The sequence below is a fragment of the Anabrus simplex genome, chromosome 2, assembly GCF_040414725.1.
Source record: "Anabrus simplex isolate iqAnaSimp1 chromosome 2, ASM4041472v1, whole genome shotgun sequence".
Lineage (NCBI taxonomy): Eukaryota > Metazoa > Arthropoda > Insecta > Orthoptera > Tettigoniidae > Anabrus > Anabrus simplex.
This window is the reverse complement of record NC_090266.1, coordinates 655,228,292-655,246,119: the sequence shown is the minus strand read 5'-3', so window position 1 is coordinate 655,246,119 and position 17,828 is coordinate 655,228,292. Positions and strand designations below refer to the sequence as shown.

The 17,828-nt window shown below is 40.8% G+C and overlaps 1 protein-coding gene across 1 annotated transcript in view; it reads right to left on the bottom strand.

Moving 5' to 3' along the window:
• The window catches only part of LOC136864323 (serine-rich adhesin for platelets), a 600,697-nt gene that overhangs the window by 89,846 nt on the left and 493,023 nt on the right, over positions 1-17,828 (bottom strand). The window contains exon 6 of the mRNA XM_067141153.2: positions 12,781-12,955. Coding sequence (XP_066997254.2) covers positions 12,781-12,955 — 175 coding nt within the window. The remainder of the gene's footprint in view (positions 1-12,780; positions 12,956-17,828) is intronic.

Here is a 17,828-nt window from a genome sequence, read left to right as displayed (position 1 = left end):
TCACTTTGTAGACCAGGACAACACATTTTGGCATATTTGCGTAGAAGTGGTAGCTTACCATTTAGAGAAGTCAGATACACAGGTGAAAATATTGCAAATTTCTTGAAGAAGACTTTAGAAACTTAGCGTTTAATGGATAAAATAGTGGTTGTGATTCATGACAACGGTCATAATGAGGTATGTGCCATGATTGAGAAATTTTTTCAACTTGCCGTGAGCAGCTCATACACTAAAACTTGTTCTGAAAGTGGGACTTTTCAGTTCAAATAATACTGAGAATCTCATTGCATTATCTAGAACATTAGTAAGAAATTTCAAACATTGCTCAAAGTCCATGAAGTTTTTGGAATGTGCACAGAACCATCCTTCTCTACTATAACACCGCCTGATTCAAGATAAACTTATACATAATGTAGCCTAATTCAACTCTTCATATGCATCTACTGATTTCACCCTTACATGAATCCTATAGTATCGCAATGGGAACACTGATTTCCTCACCAATATATTAAACGTTTTGGATCAAGCAACACTCGCCATTCAAAAATTTGTATTTTACTATCATATTTCAAGAATGAAGGTAATGTAGTATCGACAAAAACTGATCCATACCCATTTCTAGTATTTAGGATGTGTAGTCTCCCGGGATGGAAGTATACTAAGTGAAACAGAACAAGGTGCAACAAAGCTAATGCAGTGAGCTCATAGTTGAGATCAATGTTGTTCTGCTAGAAATAATTCAGCTCTCGGACGAAAATAACTCTACTTCACTCTGTTTTTAGACATACTTTGCTGCACAGAGGTGAAAACTGGATGGAATAAGAATATCGTATTCATAAGTTGGAAGTATGAGACTTGAAAGTAGGCTAGAATGATTGCCGGGTCAGCTAGGTGGGAACAATGGCAGGAGGGTATTCGGAATGAGGAGATAAAGGTTAGGGTAGGAATAAGATCAATAGATGAAGCCGTATGCATAAAGCAGCTTCTATGTTGGGGTCATCTGAAGCGAATGGAGAAGAATAGGTTACGTAGGAGTATAATGGACTTGGCCATGGATGGTAAGAGAAGTAGAGGGAGGCATAGATGACGATTGTTAGACTCAGTTTGTAATGGTTGAGGGGTGAGATGTTTGCAACTGAACGCGGCCATAGAGTTAGCTGCAATTAAGCGTTTAGTTAATTCACAGAGGCTTGCTGATTGAACGCCGAAAAGCATAACATTCTACAATGAGGGCAGGTATGTAGTAAGACAGATAACTTGGAAATACAGTTAAGATGACAAGTAGTTTTGAATAAGTATCTTCCTGACACCGTGAATACTGCTGACTTCTGCACTTCATATTGTGGATAGAACATCCTTGTCGCGCCTTGTCTGTTGTCTTTGGAGAGGGAAGGAATTCTTTGTTCGCAAGGCTGGAAATATTGGCAGCTTACAAGAGACTATTGTTAGCACCTTGAATACAACGGGGGGGCTGAAATATCAAAGTTGCAAGGCTCACTGACCAACGTACATCTGCCAAAAGATAATCGATAGCCTTAAATCGCTCCCCCCAACTGAAGATAGTACCTGAAATGATGCCGTACCAGTTGTCTTCGCCAATTCTTAAGAAACGTAGAGATATGTGAAAAAAAAGCAAGTTCGAAGTATTGCCGCGCGGTTCCGGTACCTATTTAGTACATTGTACAACACAGGCCTACAAAATATTGAGTGCACTGACAACTGTTTAAAATATTGGAAGTATATATTTCTTATTCTTCTTTTCCATGACCCAGTTTTACAGCTAGACGCCAATCATATGTGCAGGGATGCGTTCACTATTGAGTGTTTCTATTGTGATTGGTATTGTGGTGCGGTGTTTGTATATGAAGATGTATATTAAGACAATTACAAACACCCCGACGCCGAGCTGGAGGAATGTACTAAAACGCTCTTTAAATCCGCGACCCGACAAGGAGTCGAACCCAGGTCCCACTGAATCGAAGGCCACTATTCTGACCATTCAGCCAAGGAACTGAACATTGAAAATACATAATGGCGTGGAGAAAATAATGATTGTTGTTTAAGGGGGCTTATCATGTAGGTCGTCAGCCCTAACGTTGAGAAATGTACTTGAAAGAACAAACCAAAATTGTTTTACTTCTATATATTTTTGGCAGAAAACCATCCCTAACACTTAATTACACTAATAAACCCAGATAATGCCTTTTCCTCTTGTGAGTGACGTGTGGCTACCACGTCAGACAAAATTCTATTTCGAAAGGGAAAAGTAATCCATTGTAAACATTTTCATTTGTTATAATTAATATTTTTGCTTCGTTATTAATATTCAGTGTATTTATAGGCATTAAAATTGAAAATAATAGTTTTCTAATAAACGGTGGGTGGTGGAATTTCATAGTAATATTTACTGAAGTGCGACAAGTCCGTGTCGTTTGGATTTTAAAGGACTCCTATGGGTCAAAATTAAGATCTACAACAATTGGAAGGACATTATTATTATTATTATTATTATTATTATTATTATTATTATTATTATTATTATTATTATTATTATTATTATTATTATTATTATTATTATTATTATTATTATTATTGGGGCCTTAGGGTCGAACTCCTTGCCTAAACGTTGAGTGCTGAAGGCTTCGGTTCAGAGGGTCCCGAGTTCAATTTCCCGTTGGTTTAGGGATTTTAATCTCCCCAAGTTAATTCTACTGGCACGGAGACTGGCTGTTTCTATTCAGACAAAACACCATACTACCAACCACCACAGAAACACGCAATTGTGATTACAACCCTCCACATAGGGTTGGTGCCAGGAAGAGCATCCGGCCGTAAAACAGGGCCAAATCCACTTGTGCGACACAATGCGCACCAGCGACCTCACAGGTGTGGGAAAAACAGTGGAAGGAGATTAAGAAGGATACGTTTGGTGATTAGTCTACAGTACCTTGACGAATTGTGTTATTATAATATATACTAGCTTTCAGCCACGGCTGCGCTCGTGACGGTCAGATTTTTCGAATCCAAGCGATTGTTCTTTGAGTTTCGTAAAAATCACAACGTGGAATACAACAATGTACCAGTTTTAACTATTGCATTGAAATGTATTTGATTAAACCTTGGGTAAACCTTGACTTCAGAGTAGACGAAAACTTCCGGGAAGTAATTCTTTCAGTGATTACTAATGTTGAAACTACGCAGCTGTTTCTGATTGTTATTCAGTGACGAATTACTGCATGTCCGACAATAAAGAAGTTGGAATGGTATTACTTATACTTTATTAATATTAACGTATACACAGGTCTCTACGTGTACGGAAATAATTACTCTACCCCCATCATTGCTTTAAAATAGAGATTCGCAAACCAATTTCGTTCACATTGGCGTAGATGTGGAAAAATGTAGCTATTTATTTGAGGGCTTCTTCATCCACACGTGTTTTCGCTCACTTTTCCGTATTTTTTTTTTCAATAGATGATATTCTTCCACAAACAGTTTGAGGATATCCTTAACAGTGAAGTAAGTCAAGCCTCAGGAGTGCTCGCCCCGTACTTAGCGCAGGGTTTCTGCTATTAAGAAATATGAAAAAAAAAACGATTACTGGGGTGACATTTTAACGATGGGCATGTGGTCCCGAAGGCTTTGATTTGTAGAACTTTATATGCTCTATAATTCTTATGGATATACAGTACTTATACAGGAGTTTGTAGATATCTTTAACGAGTTAGGCAGCGTAGGCCCAGAAAATTTTCTTCTCGAGTTTTCCGCAAAAATCGTTACTGCTCGGCTCCCTTTCATCATAGTTCAAAACTAAATTAATGAAAACCTTCCTCTAGAGATCCTCTGCGCAACAGCTAAAACCGCATAAAATCTGTCCAATGGTTTTCGAGTTCTAACTGAATGTACATAAATACATACATACATAAATACATTCACACATACAGTTTATTTACATGTACAGACAATGCATGGAAGGAACTAAAGTAAAGAGTGCCTAAACCGCGACCGTTTCGGTACCGGTACTTTTCTCCCGTTAACAGAGGTTTCCGGTTTACAAATGGTTGTGTTTTAAAACTTTAATGGATTATTGTTAAAAGAATAAATAAACAAATGGTGGTTAGCCGGTAGTTTTATTCTCTGAATCAATTTACATTGTTGCAGCCTTCTCTAGTATCTATGTTTAGAAGACAATTTTTACTCTATCGCTAAAATGCAGGACAAAACCGAATTACGAAATCACTGCAGTTAACAGTTTCATTCCACTCGTTTCTCTCAAAACTGAGAATGAATCGTAACTACCCTACAATACGCACGGTGGAATGATTAACGGTATACTATCTGGTGGGGGACTTCAATCCGTTCGCATTTTAATCCAGACAGCAGGAATAGTCAGCCTGCAGAGACCACAACCCGCTCTACAGTAGTGATAGAGCAGTTGCCGCATCATACATTCACGTAGGCGGTAGGAATGAGTCGCAATCAGTTGTTCAGTGTGTTCTGGATTATCGGTGACCTCGCTAGCATCTGCTGCAATTGGTGTGCGCTAGCATTTCAGATGCATTTTGCTCTTTTATTATCGCAAGGGAAAAAATGTTTCACAAACTCGGAGAAAGATTTGTGCTGTTTTCCGTGAAGATGCGGAAACCGATCGGTTTCAAGGTTTCAATCTGGAATTCGCTCCTTAAAGGACAAGCCTCGCACCGGAAGATCCATTGTTACAGACGAAGAAAGACTCAAGGAGATGGATGAAAGTAACCCAGGGCTGACAGCGGGAGAAATAGCTCAAGTGCTGAATATATCGTCCCGAGGAAACGTCTGAAGAGGCTTGTTTACATACTTCGTTGTGGTGTTTGGGTACCACATGAACTCAGGGAACGGTATTTGGTACTGCGTGTGTCCATTTGTGACTCCTTACTTAGGCACAATTAAAATGATCAATTTCTGAGACGTCTTGTGACGTGTGATGAGAAATGGTTGATATACGACAACATCGTAAGGAAAAAGTCTTGGCGAAGAAAGGGTAAACCTACACTCACAGTTGCTAAACCAAGTCTCCATTCCAGAAAAGTACTGCTTTGCATCTGGCATTCTCTACTATGAATTACTTCCTAATGGGCAGACTATCAATTCAGTGAGACATTGTTCTCGGCTGGACCGTCTGAAAGAAGCCATTGAAGAGAAACAGCCAGAATGTGGCCTATAAATGGGAACAGTCCTGACATTTGCCTGTAAGTTAAAATTGGAAACCACAAACTAGCAAATAATACCAGGACAGCCGATGGTACGGTTCGAACCGACTTGATTCTATAGCCGTATAACTCATTAACAAGCGCAGCCACTTCGCTCGTTAAATGTTCAAAATATGAATGAGTGTCCTTGCAGTATTGTACTTATTTACATAATATCTCTTAATAAATTGAATAAAATGAACACTAACATATATTACGGATGATACGCTGTAGGCATATTTTTTTAAATAGTTAACGATTAGTTCAGCACGTATTTAACTTTTTCTACCTCTATAAAACATGAAAAATATTTGTTTTCTATCATAACAATTTTGTTGTGCTGCTTAACCTGAAATTTTGTCACCCACTCTTAGTGATCGAAGATCATACTAGTTTTCACTCACTTTCTACCATTGGTATACTTGCACACAATTAGTCCGGAACTCTTATTGGACGAATAATACTTTACTTTGATTGCAGTAGTTCTTCCTGCTGCCTACCTTGTATATTAGTGCGATAACTGCTATGCCTACATAAACTTGGAGATCTGCTAAATACAATGCTGCTAACAACCTAAAGATGTCCGTCACAAATTCTTTAAGTTTTGGCGTCAATATAAACGATTTCTCTCTGCCCGTATGATCGCTAATTTCTTTGCGTCACACCGACACAGGTAGGTCTTATAGCGACGATGGGACAGGAAAGGGTTAGGAGTGAGAAGGACGCGGCCGTGGCCTTAATTAAGGTACAGCCCCGGCATTTGCCTGGTGTGAAAATGGGAAACCACAGAAAACCACTACCTCCCGGATGCAAGCTCACAGCCGCGCACACCTAACCGCACGGCCAACTCGCGCGGTGGACTTAATTCTGACCGTACCACAGTGCTGTGTGCGGTGTAACGATACTCCTGTAGTTCGCTGTTTCGTACGCTCTCCACGTCACTGCATCGCAGTTTTAAGCGTTAATTTCGTGTTTTCCTATACCCGGTCACTAGACATGACATCTTAATGTAGTTATATGGTAAATGACGTACGATAAATGATTCAAAGGATTACATATTTTTATAATAATGTTACAATATTTGCTTTCCGTCCCACTAACTACATTTACGATTTTTGGAGTGACATATTTTTCGAACGGTCTATAGGCACGTGACGGGAACGATATAGTGTTCAGAACCGTTTGCAGGATGTGCTTACTGTGCAATAGTACCATACGGGAAGCTACCAGAGAAATGTCGACCTTATGACGATCTCACACGTTTCTTGAGCTGCAGAACATGGTAAGAGCAGCTGATTCGCATGGTATGTGTACATGATTTTTCACAATTGGTTTTACCTCGCAAAGACACACATAGGTCTTATGGCGACGATGGGATAGGAAATGGCTAGGAGTGGGAAGGAAGCGGCTGTGGTACAGCTCCAGCATTTGCCTGGTGTGAAAATGGGAAGCAACGGAAAACCATCTTAATGGCTGCCGACAGTGGGGTTCGTACCCAGCTCACAGTTGCGCTCCCCTAACCGCTCGGCCAAGTAGCTTGGTAAGTACGTATACAGGATGGAAGGTATCTGCGTAGCTTATGGAAGAGGCAGTGTGCGCTCTCCGCAAGTTACCGTGGACCGCCGCGCAAATGGCACTGGCAACACCTGTGTCGCGCCGTGCAGTTAGCAGAGCCATGTAGAGTACTACCATTGCCTCTACCTACGTAAAACACTGATGCATGCAACTCACGTTTAAAGATGACTTCAGAAGCTGGACACTTTGGAGTATTTTCGAGATGATTTAGCTGTCTTGGAAGTATCCAGCTTTCTTCGTATCTCTTTTGTGCGGAAGAAGAATGGACACCTCAAGTAGTAAAATATAAGTTTTGGTAGCATACAAAACACATGATCTTCACAGATTCCCAATTGCAACGAATTCCCTTAATAACACCTAAACTATGCAAATACTAAAAAAATCCCCTCCCTTCCTCCCCCTCCCCACAAAAAACTATTAGCACACGATAACTTTTCCGCAACAATATTTTCCACTTGCAATAGCACATTATAAATATTTTGCGATGTATACGTAAGATAAGTACCGCTTTGTGTAGACCCGTGATCTTTAATTAGTGTTAGCAAAGCAGGTACCGGTACATTAGCAGTAGGTTTGCCGTGCTAGAAAAGTAAACAAAATTTACACTGCGACACTTTTGAAATATTTCGCACTATGTATTGATACTCTAAGCATTCTTAGCCAAAGCTCTGCTGACTTAAGTCAGGTAAACTGTTTTGCCAGTCCAGTATTTGAATGTCATATTCAAGATTCACAATTTTTTCCCAGAACTTATCTTCAACTTGTGTTTTCACTGCACGATTCTTGTACTCAGCTGGTCTTGCAGGAATACGATGGGATTAACAAGAGACGTTAGGGGGGATTAAGCTCGGTACTCACAGTTTCTACCAGAGGATAAAGCTACGTAAATGGACTGCAATATATGTAGACTAAATGTAGAATGTCAATAGTCGACGGATGATCGTCACAACTTAGTGATCGCGGCATACCAAAATGGCGTTCTAGGGAATCTTGATTAAATTTCCCTGACAAAACGTAGCTGTAATTGTTTTCGCACACATATTCAGACACTTCTAAAGTGCTTCCTAAGGTAACTCTCAAGGACTCCAGCGTTCTTTGCGAAGGGATTGTATTTTGGGTATCTCTGAAGATTCTGCCACTTCACTAAAGTCTCATGTGCCTGTGATCCTTTATACAGTGTTTGGCCGGGCTGAGTGGCTCAGACGGTTGAGGCGCTGGCCTTCTGATCCCAACTTGGCAGGTTCGATCCTGGCTCAGTCCGGTGGTATTTGAAGGTGCTCAAATACGTCAGCCTCGTGTCGGTAGATTTACTGGCACGTAAAAGAACTGCTGCGGGACTAAATTCCAGCACCTCGGCGTCTCCGAAAACCTTCAAAAGTAGTTAGTGGGACGTAAAGCAAATAACATTATTATTATTATTATTATTATTATTGTTATTATTATTATTATTACAGTGTTCGACTAGGGATGGATGAATTTAATGCGTCTATCAGGCAGTTTAAATCAGACGTCGTCACGTAGTTGCTTTAGGGAGCCGGTGTTACTTGCTCCGCTCGGGACGGGTGTTTGTCACGTGACAAGAGAGCAGCAGAGAGGCGGGTTGCATACCTTGGCCGTACTGTACTTGCGCCACTGGCCTTCAGTACATACTACGTCATGCACTTCCCCTACTTCTTCCCCTGCTTGCTCGCTAAGTTGCTCTCGTTCCTCGAGAGTGGGGAGCAAACTGGCTCCAAAGGCATTTCGCTCTCGGTTGACGATGCCTGGTTTAAATCACTTGTGAAATTTTCCGTTGCTTCACTGTCTCCTAAACCCTCTGAATTAATACCCAGATAAAATTCTATACCATTAGCGACAGATCTACTGAAAAGTTGAAACGTCAGCCTTACATTCGTTGAAACGAATTAGGATCCGAATAGGCAGATGTGAGTTTATAACCAACTTTCAATCCGGTCAATTTGGAAGATGTGTCACATTCATAAACTTTCCTGTAAAATGAATAATAAACAATATCACCATTATATTTAACCTGTATGTTGTGATTACCAGCCCTGCGGTCTAGGTGTAGCGTGCCTGCCTCTCACCGGGAGGCGCCGGGTTCGATTCCCGGCCAGGTCAGGTATTTCTACCTGGACCTGAGGGATGGTTCGTGGTCCACTCAGCCTACGTGATTACAATTGAGAAGCTATCTGACGGTGAGATGGCGACACCGGTCTATAAAACCAAGAATAACGGCCGAGAGGATTCGTCGTACAGACCAGGCGTCAACTCATAATCTGCAGGCTTTCGGTCTGAGCAGCGGTCACTTGGTAGATGAAGGCCCATAAGGGCTGCAGTGCCATGGGGTTTGTATTTTTGTTTGCTTTTTGAATTTTGTCATGGCAATTATTTCTTGTACACTTAAATATATGAGGCGCATATGAAAATGACCACATTCTTCCGCTAGAGTCAGCTGGATTAGAAACTGAACACTTTAGATTCTTTTTGCTGACGGATACTGCTAGGCATTTCCATAAATTTTTATTCAACTGGCTGTCATCTTACGCGAAACCAATATTTCCTACACACACGGGCTCTAATTGTATGACGACCTGAATGGGAATCCTACGGCTCGTGGACTGGGTATTTCTGCGGTCTTCAACACTTGTACGCAGCACAGAATACGACGACACGACACTCACCACCATCACATTAACACACAGCATATCACCTGTAATGGTTGGCGTCAAGAAGGGCACCCGTCCTTAAAACTCTGCCAAATCTCCAACAACCCCTGACCCCGCATGTAAAATGGGATGAAATAGGTTTAATAGAAACAATCCCAGTTGAATCACTGCTCGCTTTTCAACAGTGTAGTCCGGGTTTTACTCCCGGCCAATGCATGTAGGTTTTACGAAAGGAAATGTCTCGTACTATGGGTTGTATTCCACATTAAAATGGACGTCCCGTGGCTTATTACTACAAAAGTAAAGGTCAGGTAGAACTCTAAGCCTATTTTAATTTTATAACAGAAAACACAAGAACACAACAGCAAAGCGTTTGTGTACATTTTAGTTGGTGATAACACTCGACCAGATTGGTCGTCGTAAATGGTGCACATTGTTACAGCAGTTGTTCGAAAATTCTACCATTGGCGGTAATATGCTCGGAGCCTTCGGAGAAAATTCTCTTGAACCCGCCTCAGTATATCGTTGTTTCGATTGATGTCCTGAGCCGCTTCGAAGTCACGTTCCCGGAGCTCTTGCAGGGTTTTCACGTCTCAGCCATACACATTAGATACACATTCGGCACACTGCGTTGGTAATGTGCGGGGGTGCTCCACGATGTTGGAACAATATGTGCCGTGGCGTATAGAGCAGAACATCCTCCAGTAGTAGTGTAGAGTGCATTCCAGAAACTGTAGGTAAGATACACCAGTCAGTCTGTGAGGTACTGCCGCAGGACCTATGAAATGCCTCCCCACATCCCTGCCCAAGCGTTAGTGGAAAACCGAATCTAGTGGTGGGAACGTCTCATAGCATGGGGATTTGTTCTCCGAAACACAGATGCGTGTTATGAAAATTGAAGATGCCACTCCTCGTAACCGGGGCCTCGTCTATGAACAAACCATGATTCACGAAGTCTTTGTGTTGACAATGGATCCATTCACAGAAGGCCATGCATGGTGCATAATCTCTCTCTGATAGGTGCTGAACACACTGAAGATGGTACGAATGTTGCCGGTCTTCCCCAAATTTTCGTAGGACAGTCCAATGGGACAATCCTAACACTGGCGCGATTCGGTAAGTATTCCTGCCACGGTCCTCTGCAATAAGTTCTAATATGCGGTCCTCTGCACGAAGATCACGACTAGACCCACCAGCTTCACGCCTCGGCATGACATTTCCAGTGTCAATTATTCTGTATAAAGCTGCTACAATCGTAAAAAGATATGGAGCCCTCCTTTATGGAATTCGTTCAGCATACATCTCCGCAACTGCACGAGCATCCTGTCATACTTCGCCGAAAATTAAAATCATGTCCAAATATTTCCTCGATGTGAACTGTGCCATGGCTATGTAGTATGTGTTCGCTAGCCACACACTAGTCATGCCTGGGTTGTACAGATAGCTCCTCGCCTCCCCACTAGGCTGCCGAACTTGTGCATCGTTCGCTTTATCGTAGCTGCGTTGCGACATGTTCTTTGATACCATTCAAGTCAAAACTTTTTATGTTTTGCCGCTAAACGCATCGAGATACAGGAGAAATCACCAATATGCATTTGTTCTGACACTTATTCCTCGATGTTTGTACACTGTATCGTCTTGTGTTTCAAGGCATTAGCCGTTTACATCACTGATTTCATTGTGGTCCTTTCCCCACGATCTATCACCTGTGTTACTTTGGTGCATGAATTATCTTCCATTTTACAATGTAAGTATGTACATAAAAGGAATCAAGAAAATATAAAAGTGTAACGAAAGATGTAAAGAAAGGAGTTTTCACCGAATGCGTTGGCTGCGCGATTCGGCTTGCCTAGCAGCGAGCTTCGGGTGATAGTGGGTTCGAATAACACCATCGGCAGCCCTGAGATGGTTTTCCGTGGTTTTCCATTTTCACACCAGTCAAATGCTTAAGAAGTACCTTAACTAAGGTCTTTCCCATCCTTGCGTCGATGGAAACGCTCGATATGACAATGCGACGTTAAACTACTAGCGAATAATAAAATATATTAATAAAAATCATATTCATGCGTTGGTGTACTTCATATTTTTTCCTCTTTTACTGATTGAATCTCCAAATGTATAATAATAATAATAATAATAATAATAATAATAATAATAATAATAATAATAATAATAATAATAATAATAATAATACATATTTTTGGTTTTCATCCAACTAACTACATTTTTATGGTTTTCGGAGACGTCCGTCGAAATTTTTGTTGATGCATTGTAAGGATTAAAAACATCCTAGAGTCTTAGCCACGGGTACTTGTGTCCAATAATCTGTAAAATATGAGTACAGACAGTTACCAACTTAGCATTTAATTGGAGTGAGTGAGTGAAAGTCCTGAGAAAACCATATTCACGATGGCTGTCGAAAACCGATGTAGATTAATTTTCATTTTCAAAGTAACTTCTGGTAAATACACTAACCGAATCTTCTTTGATGCCTCGGTGTGTAAACCTGTTTCACTCTATTAGTTATAAGTTATAATCAGTTACAATTCAAATTTCAGAAAGAGGTGATCATGTTGAGGAATGATAAATAATTATACAGTGTGTTTCAGGAGGAATAGTAAATACGTCGGGAGCCCGAGTTATCGGAAAATTTCGAAAGAAAAAGTCATATAAACATTTGTCCAATCTGCAGTGTGTGGAATTACATTAGCTTGTGTGGTACTCATAAGAACAATCTTAAATAAATTATCAGAATTATTAAAAATGATATTTAAGACAGGATTTATTGATGTATTTGTTAATACAAATACCCTGCATAATGTTAAACAGTTCAACCCAAATAACGTATTGATTCAATAACCTTACATAATGTGTAACAGTTTAGCATAAATGACTTAGTGATGCGAAGACCTTACATAATGTACAACAACTTATCGATACACTTATTGATGTACAAACCTACGTCCTTTCAGTTAGCATAACATGTTCCAAAATGCCTTCATGAACTTCAATGAACTTTTTAGCTCTCTTTGTAATGTTACGTGTAGCTCGTCGGAGTCGTCTTGGCGTATGGACTATTGCCTCCAGAAATATTTACTATTCCTGGAACACCAGGGTATGGTTTGTACTTAGGAAACTATGCGGAGTCCTCTCCTTGTAAGGGTTAAGAACTGGTCCTTGCGTAGGCAAAACAATCTAAGTAGTTATCGCTTTGGAACCCATAAAGGAAATGGGAAGGGGGAACAAAAGTGTTGGTCTTCAAATTACACTTTCTATTAAGTAACCCCTTCTTCAGCTTCGAGAATACTTACCGTTCATATTATAGACGGCAGGACCAAACATGTATCCTGGATACACGTAGGTTGGGGGCTGATAGACGGTACAGTCTTCCAGGGGCTCAACAACACCGTTCTGCAAGCCCATATCTTCACCCTCCTGTGGGCTTCCTGGAGGGTCAGTCGATTCGGAGCTCTGAGGACTCCAATTCTGAAATACACATGAAGTTACTTCGCGTCATACAGCAGGACTGGCTTCAGGGGTACTACAGATATTAACATGTAACAGGCAATATATTTTAATGTTTTCTTAAATATTAAATAAACAATGTAGAACAACGGAATAAACAACGGAACTGAAATCTGGAACACACTGCACACAGGACCATGGTCGAAAGACAGAAACACCGATGAAATAGGGCCATCAGGTTTCCAAAATGAAAATAAATCACAACGGAAAACTGATTAATGCTCAAATGAATCGACAGTTCACACAATCAATCAATCAATCAATCAATCAATCAATCAATCAATCAATCAATCAATCAATCAATCAATCAATCAATCAATCAATCAATCAATCAAAGCTGATCTGAATTTAGGGCAGTCACTCAGGTGGCAGATTGCCTCTCTGTTGTTTACCTAGCCTTTTATTAAATAATTGCAAAGAATTTGGAACTTTATTGAACATCTCCCTTGGTAAATATACAGTCTCTAACTCCACTTCGTATAAACGAATATTTGCTCAAATTTGTCCTCTTCAATTCCAACTTTATCTTCATAAGGTGAGGTTTTCTACTTTTAAAACATCACTCGAACTTATTCCTCTACTAATGTCATTCAACGCCATGACAGCTCGGAATATACCACTTAGTCGAGCAGCACGTCTCCCTTCTCCCAAGTCTTCCCAGCCCAAACTTTGCAACATTTTTGTAACACTACTCTTTTGTCGGAAATCACTAAGAAGAAATCGAGTTGCTTTCCTATGGATTTTTTTTCCAGTTCTCGAATTAAGTAATCCTTGTGAGAGTCCCATACATTGCAACCGTACTCCAGAGACTTAACAATTTGCCTTACGTCGCACAGACACAGGCGGGTCTTATGGCGACGATGGAGTATGAAAGGGCTGGGAATGGGAAAGGAGCGACGATGGCCTTAATTAAGGTACAGCCCCAGAGTTTGCCTGGTATGAAAATGGGAAACTACGGAAAACCAACTTCATGGTTGCCGATACAGTGGGTTTAGAACCCACTATCTCCCGAATGTAAGCACAGAGTTGTGCACCCCTAACCGCACGGCCAACGCGCTCGGCCAGAGAATTATATGCCTTCTCCTTTACCTCCTTACTAAAACCGCTAACTAGCCTCATAACCATGTGCAGAGATCTGTACCATTTATTTACTATCCCGTTTATGTGTTTACCGCAAAAAAAAAAAAATCATGCCTTATATTAATAATAATAATGGCATTGGGTTTATGTCCCACTAACTACTTGTACGATTTACGGAGACGTCGAGGTGTTAGAATTTAGTCCCACAGGAGTTCTTTTACGTGCCAGTAAATCTAAAGACACGATGCTGACGTACTTGAGCACCTTCAAATACCACCGGACTGAGTCAGGATCGAAGCTGCCAAGTTGGGGTCAGAAGGTCAGCGCTTCAACCGTCTGAGCCACTCAACCCGACTTTCCTTATATTAACACCTAGGTAGTTACAGTGATACGGTCGCTTCATTCCCAATCCCAGCTCTTCTTATTTCGTATCAGTGAAACTTACAACCTGACTTTATTATTATTATTATTATTATTATTATTATTATTATTATTATTATTATTATTTTCCATAATGACAGTGCAAGAAGTGTGCAGTTTTATTTCAAATAATTAATACTTTACTTACTTGCTTTGTATACCTTTACACTAACTGAAATAGCCTCGCCATGCCGGTTTCTCCTAAGGCTGTCGGTAATTCTGAGCGTATGTTATCAATTCCAGGTACCTTGTTCCTTTGTAGGTCTCTCAAAGCTCTGTCGAATTCTGACCTCAAAACTGAGTCTCCCATTTCGTCAGTATCAACAGTCTCTTCTTGTTCCAGAAACTTATAATCTAATTATTTCCCTTGATAAATTTGCTGAATATATTCCTGCTATCCTTCTGCCTTGTCATCTTTCCCTAGAAGTGCTTTTCAATACGAGCTCTTAATACTGTGGCGGGGTCTGCTATTTTGCATGGAAGGCCTTGGAGGAACGATCCAGCTTGGATTCCACTCGAGAGTGATGTGACCTAGTAGGGCTCACTTCAGCTGGCAACCAATCAGAGACGAGTCAGGCGCAGATTGGCTAGCCCATCTCCTGTCACCATTGTCATGGCCCGTTACGTCACTGCTGGCCTCTCAGCGGTGTAGAGAGCGGTTCGAGGTGTAACCATAGCATTCGGTCTCCAGAGAGTTCCAACGGCTTCTCCTCGTCTGAAGTATCTGGAAAAGCTAGCCCCCTATAAAAGACAGGCCAAGCGAGCTTCGGCGGTTCCGTGTGAGCTCAATCAATGAGCAATGCAGTTCTGACGGTTCAGTTCTCTAGGTGACAGCGCTGTGCAGTCAGTGGTTCGGAGCACTGGAGTACTGCGTGTGAACTGACGGACATGGGACCGTTAAGAGAAGACTGCCTGAGGGCTCTGCATCACGAACAAACTCCAGACTAGTAAGATTGTGTGTGCGCGCGCGTATAATGTGTACTCTGCAGCCGCTAAAGTTGCTCGGTGCATTTATTCGTGAACTACCCTAGGGTCCGAGTCAAAGTTATAGGCTAAGGGTGTGTGTTGTGTAACTGTTTTAGCGCATAGGTTTCAGAGTAAAATACTAGTGTGACTGAACAGTGAGAGCCGAGACAGAGAGAGCCAACTAGTATAATTGTGTGGCTGTGTGTTAAGTGATTATTAGAGTAAGTGAATCGATCTTAGATTAAGCGCTAACAGTCGTGTATTTATTTATCTACTAAACCGACATCACATTGCAATATTCATACACCTATTCTTCCTTTCTCCAAAGGTTTCCTTGGAGAAGGAATACAAGATGCAAATAAATAAATCTAAGACAAAAGTTATGGAGTGCAGTTGAACGATCAGGTAATGCATGAAATAATTTATTAGCTTAGGCAAGGAAATCTTAACGGAAGTGGGTGCATACTGTTACTTGGGAAGTAGAATAACTAACAATGGCAGAAGTAATGAGGACATAAAATACAGACTAGCACAAGGATGAAGGCCTTTCTTAAGAAAATAAATTTGCTCAATTCGAAAATTGATAGAAAATTGGAAATATTTTTTGAAGACTTTCGTTTGGAGTGTGACATTGTACAGAAGTGAAACGTGGACAATAACTAGCCTAGAAAGCAAGAGAATAGAAGATTTTGAAATGTGGTGTTACAGAAAAATGCTGAAACTGAGATGGGTGGATTGAATCACGAATGAAGAGATACTGATTCGAACTGGTGAGTGGAGAACGATTATGTTAAATCTGATCGAAAGAAGATATAGTATGATATGGCATATCTTGAGACTCTCAGGACTTGTCCAATTAGTTTTTAGGGTAGTGTACGGGGTAAGAATGGTAGGGGTAAACCGAGGCGTGAATATGACAAACAGATTAGAGTAGATGTAGGATATAGTAGTTACGTAGAAATGAACAGGTTACACAGAGTAGGGTGGCAGAGAGGGCTGGATTAAACCAGTCTATGGACTGATGATCCGAACAACTACTACAACAACATACTGTCTAGAGTAACTAGGCCATATGCGCAACTCAACCGCACAACAATTGGCGAGCAAAGCATTATTTACATTTATACATTCTAAAAACGCGAGGATATACGTAGAGTGCGGATAGCTGGTAGTTGAAGAGATGGTGCTTGAAATCCTACTGTCTGCACAAGATGTTCATCCTATTTCAAACAAGAGGATTTTGGAAACTCATCTTCCTCGACGGCCAATTCTTGTGGGGTTGAGAGTACATAGTGCTGTAGCATGGATAATTATTCAAATCATTGTTGGCATTAAATATATTACAACTAGTCTGAGTTACGGTACGTTAGTTATTTAAAGTTAGTGACCTAGTACACTAATAACCTAGAACTTACTTTAAAAGAAGGAAATTCGTCGCCATAAGACCTATCTGTGTCGGTGCGACGTAAAGCAACTAGCAAAAAAAGGTAGGAAATATCATAAGATGAAGATAGCGTTGGAATTCGAGAGAACAAATTGTGGCAAATGTTCGTTTACAGGGAAAGGAGTTAGGGATTGGATTTTTACCAAGTAAACTGCGGATAGCCGGTGGCCGAAGATATGATACTTGGATACATGCCACTTGCACAATATGTTCATCCTATTTTTATTTTTTATTGTACAATTTGTTTTACGTCGCACTGACGCAGATAGGTCTTATGTCGACGATAGGACAGGAATGGGCTAGGAGTGGGAAGGAAGCGGCCGTGGCCATAATTAAGGTGCAGTCTCAACATTTGCCTGGTGTAAAAAAGAGAAACTACGCAAACCATCTTCAGGGCTGCCGACAGTGGGGTTCGAACCCACTATCTTCCGAATACTGGATACTGGCCGCACTTAAGCGACTGCAGCTATCGAACTCGGTACATCCTATCTCAAACAAGAGGATTTTGAACAAATTGGGGCAAGAAAAAAAGCAAATACAGGATATGGAATCTGCCACCTGGAAGACAGCCCTAAATACTAATCAGTATTGATTGATTGATTGATTGATTGATTGATTGATTGATTGATTGGACCTTGTATCCTGTCCACGTCACCGTATTCTGAACTTGTTTGATAATAATTAAAAATTCTTAGCCTCATATTACCTTTTAACCTTCTTCCGGAAGATAAACTGCGAGCTGTCACTGCCTGGCTTAAAAATGCCTGTTTAATTAGGCTATACTTAACGCATCCGAAACTACGAACGGGATAAGCATAAGCAGGGATGCTAATGCTATTTTAGCAGAAACACAGGATCAGCTCGTAAAGAAACTCTCGTGCTCAAGATTGCGGAATCGAACCCTGACACAAAGAGTAGGCATTT